Source organism: Macaca nemestrina, chromosome 20 (assembly GCF_043159975.1).
Source record: "Macaca nemestrina isolate mMacNem1 chromosome 20, mMacNem.hap1, whole genome shotgun sequence".
Lineage (NCBI taxonomy): Eukaryota > Metazoa > Chordata > Mammalia > Primates > Cercopithecidae > Macaca > Macaca nemestrina.
The window spans coordinates 53803329-53811714 of NC_092144.1; the positions used below are offsets into that span (position 1 = coordinate 53803329).

The window sequence follows — 8386 nt, forward strand, 5'->3', positions numbered from 1 at the left end:
GCAACAGAAGCGACCTCCGGGATTGGTGTCTAGAAGAAATTCGCCATTCTCATTGGACGATGCAGTCACCGCTCACACTGGAGCCTAGAAAGCAAATCTTTTTGCTGTATTATTATTATTTATTTTATTATTTTTTAAAATTTTTTGTTGAGACAGGGTCTTGCTCTCTCACCCAGGATGGAGTGCAGTGGCAGGATCTCGGCTTTCTGCAACCTCTGTCTCCTGGGGCCAAGGGATCCCCCCACTTCAGCCTCCTAAGTAGCTGGGATTACAGGCACTCGCCACCACATTCGGCTGATTTTTGTATTTTTTGTGGAAACACGGGGTGAGGGGGCGGCGGGTCTTGCTATCTTGCCCAGACTGGTCTCGAACTCCTGAGCTCAAGCGATCCACCTGCCTCGGCCTCTCAAAGTGCTGGAACTACAGGCGTGAGCCACCGCACTGGGCTAGGACAGCAAATCTGAGTGAATTTTCGTAGTTTCCTAGGAAACCTGGATTCTACGCAACAGGATGTCCTCAAACGGCTCAGGAGGCTGCACTCTTCACTCTGTCCCCCTGCCCCACCCCACCCCCACACACACACATACACATACACACACGCGCGCGCGCGAAAAAAAAAAATATCACATCTGTCTCAGCCTGACGCCTGAGGCCAAAAGAGAAGGGTTCAGCGTCCTAAATATAACGCAAAGTATGTGCCCAACCCCCACCCCCCCATACACACACCCCTATCCTGGAGTTTGTCCAAAAAAGCCTCAGTTTCCCAATATGTAGACTGTGGGCATCTGTCTTTTACTACGCCCGCCTATGGCTGCCGACAGGCATCCCCTCTGTTCATTCGGTCCCTTGGAGAGCCAAGGGTGCAGCCCAGGGTGGGGTCGCAGCTGGAGACAGCCCAAACATACAAGGAGTGTGAGCCAAGCACATGAAGAGAAGGGAAGGGAGACAAGGCACCCCGCACCCACAGGACCAGCCTGGACATGCTGGGTGCTCCCAGGTGGGGCCCTATCCACACTGGGTGCTTCCTTGGGAGGAGAAGGAAAGAGAGAGAAGGAGAGGGCATCCCAGTTCTTGCAGCCACTGGGAATCAAGTGACCCAACTCTGTCTTGGTCTTCAAGCAAAAAACAAACAAAAATGGGCTGTGGGAAGGTGAGAAAACAGGGTAGTGACTTTCTGGGTTCTAATGGAAGAGGGGGCTGGAAGCCCAGACTCCTGGGGTATCCATGGAGGTGGGGGGCTGGGCACAAGATGCCCAGGTCACTTTGGATTCTGGTTCCGCCTTCCCAACCCGGAGGCCACAGAGGACTGCCCTGGGTTCTGACCTCAGCTATTTCTCCCCGCAGGGTGAATGTGGGTACGGACCCGCCCCTCCTCAGCTTCCTATAAAAGCTGGGGACCAGGTACTGCCGATACACACACCATGAGGCCCTCCAGGAGACAAGGGACCCTTCTGCTGGCCTTCGTGCTGCTCTGCACCCTCCTGGGTCTTGGTAAGTGACAAGGGACCTGGACTCTCTCTGGAACCTCAGGAAGAGAGAGGTCCCAGACAGGGAGAGAGAAAGAGAGAGAGAGCCTTCAGCAAGTCCTCAAGGTGAATGGGCAGACATTCTGGAAATTCAGATTTATGGAAGAGGTCAAGGGTAAAGGAAGAGAAAGCCTGGCGGTCCCAGAGAATAAAAGCTTCTGTGATTGGGTCCCTGAGAGAGGGGCTTGGTGGGCTCTGAATCCTCCATCCTCCAGGAAGGATCCCAAATACATCTCAATTCTAGGAAATCAGATGACAGCATGGCTGGAAAGGGAAATCTTTAAAAATATAATTTTTTAAAAGAGGGAGAAAGTCTGGTATGGTGTCTCATGCCTGTAACCCCAGCATTTTAAGAGGCCGAGGCGGGTGGATCACTTGAGGTCAGGAGTTCGAGACCAGCCTGGCCAACATGGTGAAACCCTGTCTTTACTAAAAATACAAAAAAAAGTTAGCTGAGTGTGGTGGTGGGTGCCTGTAATCCTAGCTACTTGGGAGGCTGAGGTGGGAGGATTGCTTGAGCCCAGGAGGCAAAGGTTGCAGTGAGCCAAGATCGCACCACTGCACACCCCAGTCTGGGTGACAGAGCAAAACTCCATCTCAAAAAAATAAATTAATATAATATATATTTTTTAAAGAGGGAAAGAGATTTCTTTTCTCCTTAGACTAAGAAATTCAGGCCCCAGTCCCCTCCTCCCCTGCACACAGGAGTCCAGGCAAGCCTCACTTTCTCCAGGACCCAGGTATCTGGGCCCCTAGATTTCCCCTCCCTCAGGACCAAGAAGTTCAAGTCCTCTGCCTTCCTGGTCCTCACTCTCCCTCCTTGACCTGGGATGCAGTCCTCAGCCTCAGGGCCCCCTGCCTGAGCTCCCGCTGTCTACAAGACCTACGTGGTACCTTCAAGGAGGAGAATCCCACATTCAGGAACCAGCTGGACCTGAAGTTTCACAAAAGTCCATGGAAACCTCCACCACAACCCCTCCCTGCCCCTGAGCTTTCTCAGAGGACCCTGGCATCCAAAATCCCCAGCCACGTAATTAGGCAAACAGGCTTCATGGTGGAGTCGCTTCCCGTCCCTGGAAGCAGCTTTGCTGGCATCACCACTGCTTCTTCGTCCTACTCTGGACAGTTCCTTGGGCAGCGGTCAACATCCTGACCGTGAAAAACCAGGGAGCTGCTGGTCCCTCCTCTCTCAGGACACAGAAGTCCTAAGTCAAAGTTGTGGTCCGAAGACCACACCACCCATGACTACAGCCTCGCCTTCTGTCTACACTGCAGGGTGCCCACTACGCTGCGAAATATGTAAGGCGCCCGGGAGCAGGTGCCATGGCCAAATGAGGACCTGCAGCAGCGACAAGGACACATGTGTGCTCCTGGTGGGGAAGGCTACTTCAAGTAAGACGATGTGGCCTGGGACCTGGTGGGGAGATGGGGTGTACCTTCAGGGTGGAAGAGACTACCATGCTGAGGGGGGATCATCATGGTTCTCAAGATGGGGGAGCGTGGGAAGAAATCAGTGGAGAGCAGGAAAGAGGGAAAGACCATCATGAGATGGAGGGAAGAGAAATAAATGGTGTGATGGAAATCATTATTGTCACGGGATTCTGAAAATGAGACTGTCCTAAAGAGAAGGAAAACGGGGGGAGGGGTGAGAGTTAATAGACTTTCTTAGGCAGAAGAGGGGTAAGGAAAGACATTGTGTGGGGGGGGGGGCAGATAAATAGTAAGAGGGGAAGAATCTAACTGGCAGGAGGTGGAAATGGTGGGGAGTGGATAGAGAAGGAAGAGGCTGGGCTGGGGTGGGAGAGTGTTAAAAGGAAGAGGTCATTCCTGGCAGCAGAGGGAGGAGAGATGATGTTGGAGTGTTGGAGTAGTGGGAGAGACAGAAAAGGGACCACCCCAAACAGGAGAGGGACGATAACCTTGAAGTATGGAACAAACCATTTTTTTTTCTTTTTTGAGACGGAGTCTCGCTCTGTCACCCAGGATGAAGTGCAGTGGCACGATCTCTGCTCACTGCAACCTCCACTTCCCGGGTTCAAGCAGTTCTCCTGCCTCAGCCTCCCAAGCAGCTGGAATTACAGGTGCGTGCCACCACGCCTGGCTAATTTTTGTTTTTAGTAGAGACGGGGTTTCGCCATGTTGGCCAGGCTGGTCTCCAACTCCTGACCTCAAGTGATCCTCCCGCCTCGGCCTCCCAAAGTGCTGGGATTACAGGCTGAGCCACCGTGCCTGGCTGAGCAAATCATCTTAAAGAGGAGAAGTAGAGACAGGGAGGGGGAGATGTGGATGAGCAAAATAAAAGGGAGGCCAGGCACGGTGGTTCACGCCTGTAATCCCAACACTTTGGGAGGTTGCGATGGGAGGATCGCTTAAGCCCAGGAGTTTGAGATCAGCCAGGACAACAAAAAGAGATCCCATCTCTAAAGAAAAAAAAAAAAGAAAAGAAAAAAATTAGTTGTGCAGGGTGGCACATGCCTGTAGTCCCAGCCACTTGGGAGGCTGAGACAGGAGGATCACTTGAGCTTGGGAGATCGAGGCTGCAGTAAGTTAAGTGCACACCACTGCGCTCCAGCCTGGGTGACAGAGGGAAACCTGTCTCAGAAAATAAAATGGAAGAGAGAAGAAGGCCGGGCGCGGTGGCTCAAGCCTGTAATCCCAGCACTTTGGGAGGCCGAGACGGGTGGATCACGAGGTCAGGAGATCGAGACCATCCTGGCTAACACGGTGAAACCCCGTCTCTACTAAAAAAAAAAAAAAAAAAAAAAAAGAGAAGATGGGCATGAGTTAAATGAAAGAGACCACCCCAGACCTGAAAAAGGATGGAGGAGAAAGGGAACAATGGAAGAGACCAGTGGGGAACAGGGATGTTTATACAAAGCTGAAAGAGACTTTTAGTCACAGGAGGAGAGATGGTGAGGCCTGGTGAGGGAATGAAGGTGACTTCGGATGCAGGGAGAAACCACTGGTCGGGAGGGGCTGTGAAAGGAAAGTGAGATAGAAGATCACCCAGCCAGCGTTGGTGGGTTAGGGAAGAACCTGAAAGGCTTGAAGAGACCCCCACATCCCGACATAGAAGAGGAAACGCACCCTGGGGAAGGGAGGAGAGGGAGCTGGGGGACCCCTCGATGGGGTGAAGGGGGAACCAGTGAATTGGGTAGGAAGAGACCACCACATGGTGGGGAGGGGGAAGGCCCGGGAGGCTGGAAGAACCCACCTTAAACATAGACCTGAAAATAGCTAAGAGGGGCAGCAAGAGACCCTTGATGGGAGGTCTGAGGAGTGACCATGGCAGGATCTAAGAGAGGAGGATGCCTGTTGCTGGGACTGGGGTTCATTGAAAGAGACTACAGGGTGGGCGGGGGAGTGGCGGGGAGTTATGGAGGCTGGAAGAGACCATTTCAGGAAGGCATGGGGGTGGCCATAGGCGGCCTGAAATAGAGCAATCCTGGTAGGACAGGGAGAGATGGGTGGCCGTGGGTGGGGTGGGGTGGAAGGGACCACATCCGGCAGGCTGAGGTTGGCAATGGGGAGTTGGAAGAGACCACCGAAGGGCGACTAGGGGCTATGGCAGCGGGAGGGAGGGCTACCTAAGAAACCACTCCAGGCCATGCATCAGACAGATTAGGCCGCATGGCTCTAGGGGGCTTGAAAGAGACCACCCTGGCCGGGAGGGAGCAATGGCTCCCGCCTGTAATCCCAGCACTTTGGGAGGCCCAGGTGGGGGGATCACCTGAGGTCAGGAGTTCGAGACCAGCCTGGCCAACATGGTGAAACCCCGTCTCTGCTAAAAATACAAAAAAATAGCTGGGCATGGTGGCGGTCGCCTGTGATCGCAGCTACTCGGGAGGTGGAGGTTGCAGTGAGCGAGATCTCTCCATTGCACTCCAGCCTGGGCGACTCCGTCTAAAAAAGAGAAAAAAAAAGAAAGAAAAACAAGAAAGAGACCACCCCAGGAAGTTGTGGGGTTGGGGAGGCCTAGGGTTAGGTGAGACTTTGAGGCAGGGGTTGAGGCCAGGGAGTGGTCAGCCAGCACCGTCCCGCCTGTCCCCATCCCACAGACGGCAAGGAGTGGGTGCACACCTACAAGGGCTGCATGAGGTCCCAGGACTGCTACTCCGGCGTTGTATCCACCACCATGGGCCCCAAGGACTACATGGTAACCAGATCCTTCTGCTGCCAGAGCGACGGCTGCAACAGTGCCTTTTTGTCCGGTAAGAGCCCGTGGTGTGTGATGTGTGCTCTGGGTCTCTACTGACCCTTGCTGTAGCTACTTGCCGGCTCTGAGCCTGTTTCCTTACCTGTAAAATGCAGTGTCTGTTAGCAACCCTGGTGTTCCCTGGGGTTGTTGGGAGGTTGGGGGAACGGTTTAAACATCCCTAATTCACCTTACACTTCATCCTCATCCTCAGTTCCCTTGACCAATCGTACTGAGAATGGCCTGATGTGCCCCGCCTGCACTGCAACCTTCAGGGACAAATGCATGGGGCCCATGACCCGCTGTACTGGCCAGGAAAACCGCTGCGTCTCCTTATCTGGACACGTGCAGGCTGGTGAGTGGTGCCTGGATCTCTCGAGAAGGAAACAGAACTAGAGGCCCAAACTTCTAGGTTCCATGAGAGGAGAGGATTCCAGAGAAGTGGGTGAGGATGTGTTCTGGGATTATGAGGAAGAAGGGGCTGAGGTCCCTGATTCCAGTCTGAAATCTCCCTTTCAGGTATCTTCAAACCCAGATTTGCCATGCGGGGCTGTGCTACAGAGAGTATGTGCTTCGCCAAGCCTGGTGCTGAACTGCCCACAGGCACCCATGTCCTCTTCCTCCACCATACAGAGTGCACTCACTCCCCCTGGAAAGCTATCTGAACCGAGGAAGATATACGTGGTGTGAAGTCCCCATTTGTCCTCAGCCTGTAACTCCCCGTGTGCCTATAAAAAAGTTAATAGAGCAAGCCTGAGTCCTTGTGGTGTGATGTATCTTGAGGAGATAGAATGCAGGAAATAAAGGGTCTCAATCCTCATTTCAAATCCTCTCCTTTTGAGGAAGAGAGGGAAGGCCCTGCCTTCTTTCTTTCTTTTTTTTTTTTTTCAGACAGGGTCTCACTCTGTCACCCAGGCTGGAGTGCAGTGGTGCATTCAAGGCTCACTGCGGCCTCAACCTCCCGGGCTCAAGTGATTCTCCCACCTCAGCCTCCCTAGTAGCTGGGACTACAGGCATGCACCACCATGCCCGGTGATTCTCCCACCTTGTTCTCCCTAGTAGCTGGGACTACAAGCGTGCACCACCACGCCCTGCTAATTTTTTATTTTTTGTAGCAACAGGGTTTCACTATGTTTCCCAGGCTGGTCTTGAACTCCTGGGCTCAAGCGATCCTTGGCCTCCCAAAGTGCTGGGAGGACAAGGTGTGAGTCACCATTCCTGGCGGCCCTGCCTTTTATGAAGGGGTTACTCTTTGCCAGGTCCCTGTGCTGTGTTTTCCATGCTATACCTCATTTCATGATCATAACAACTCTGTGAGGTTGATATTATTAACCCCACTCTACAGATGAACAAACTGAGGCATAGATTGTGGGTGTCATTTGCTTGGGTCAAACAACTAGGGAGGATCAGAACCTTGATTTGAACCCAAGTCTGGTATACTTCAGAGTCCATGATCATCTCTCTCAATTAACTGCTTCCTCTTTTTGCCTCAATGTTCATGTCTGCAAAACGTAGATATTAATAGTTATAACCTCAAGGTTGTTGTAAGAGTCAAATGAAAGACAATTTAAAAAGCACCTAGTGCAATGCCTAGCACCTTTAAGACCATGTGGATTCTAAAGACAATGTATGCCTGAGTAAACAGTAATCATCATAATAGCTGCCACTTACTGAGTGGCCATTAGTTGACAGGTGCTAAACATTGACATCAATTGGGACAGACTAGATGATGTTACAGTAACAAAACAAGTCCCTGATCTCAGTGGTTTAAAACAACAAAGTTGGCCGGGCGCGGTGGCTCAAGCCTGTAATCCCAGCACTTTGGGAGGCCGAGACGGGCGGATCACTAGGTCAGGAGATCGAGACCATCCTGGCTAACACGGTGAAACCCCGTCTCTACTAAAAAATACAAAAAACTAGCCGGGCGAGGTGGTGGGCGCCTGTAGTCCCAGCTACTCAGGAGGCTGAGACAGGAGAATGGCGGGAACCCGGGAGGCGGAGCTTGCAGTGAGCTGAGATCCGGCCACTGCACTCCAGCCTGGGCGACAGAGCGAGACTCCGTCTCAAAAAAATAAATAAATAAATAAAAATAAAACAACAAAGTTGTATTAACTAACACTGTAGTAATGCTGTATAACAAATCATCCTAAAACTGAGACTTTTTTTTTTTTTTTTGAGAGAGAGTCTCACTCTGTCTCCCAGGCTGGAGTGCAGTGAAACCATCACAGTTTACCGCAGCCTCAACCTCATGGGCTCAATGGATCCTCCCCACTCAGCCTCCCTAGTAGCAGTGACTACAGGCATGCGCCACCACGCCCAGCTATTTCCTGTGGGTTTTTTTTTTTTTTTTTTTTTTTGTAGAGACAGGGTTTCCCCATGTTACCCAGGCTGGTCGCAGACTCCTGGGTTCAAATGATCCACCCACCTAGGCCTCCCAACATGAAAACTGAGACTTATACCAACAAGCATTCTTCTAAGGGTTTGTGGGATGGCTGCTTTGGTTCCAGTTTGGGAGGATTCAGGTCTCTTCCATGAGATTCCACAATTTTCTGGGATCAGCAGCTCCCTGGCAAATGTTCTCATGGCACATCACAGGAGCACAAAAGCCAAGGGCATTTAAGGCCCTTGCTAAGGTTAGGTCTACTAAAATTCCATTAAGTAAATC

At 51.9% G+C, this 8386-nt stretch overlaps 1 protein-coding gene across 2 annotated transcripts; it reads left to right on the forward strand.

Annotated features, from left to right (window-relative positions):
• Positions 1-472: 472 nt before the first annotated feature.
• Positions 473-6472, forward strand: PINLY (phospholipase A2 inhibitor and LY6/PLAUR domain containing). 2 transcript variants are annotated; one of them, XM_011711252.3, is made up of 6 exons: positions 473-1150; positions 1345-1491; positions 2802-2918; positions 5585-5737; positions 5936-6076; positions 6241-6472. In XM_011711252.3, the coding sequence occupies exons 2-6, from the start codon at positions 1350-1352 to the stop codon at positions 6384-6386; spliced, it is 699 nt and encodes a 232-aa protein (XP_011709554.2). In that variant the 5' UTR covers positions 473-1150; positions 1345-1349; the 3' UTR covers positions 6387-6472. The 2 variants fall into 2 exon arrangements, with proteins under 2 accessions (XP_011709554.2, XP_011709555.2); XM_011711253.3 differs by having other exon boundaries at positions 473-691.
• Positions 6473-8386: the final 1914 nt, after the last annotated feature.

What these genes read in the sequence shown, in the direction of transcription:
- PINLY (XM_011711252.3), top strand. Translation starts at nt 1,350, where the DNA reads ATGTGGGTACGGACCCGCCCCTCCTCAGCTTCCTATAAAAGCTGGGGA. An exon ending in CTGCACCCTCCTGGGTCTTG is followed by an intron (nt 1,492 to 2,801) that starts GTAAGTGACAAG and finishes TCTACACTGCAG; the next exon opens with GGTGCCCACTACGCTGCGAA. An exon ending in ATCTGGACACGTGCAGGCTG is followed by an intron (nt 6,077 to 6,240) that starts GTGAGTGGTGCC and finishes TCTCCCTTTCAG; the next exon opens with GTATCTTCAAACCCAGATTT.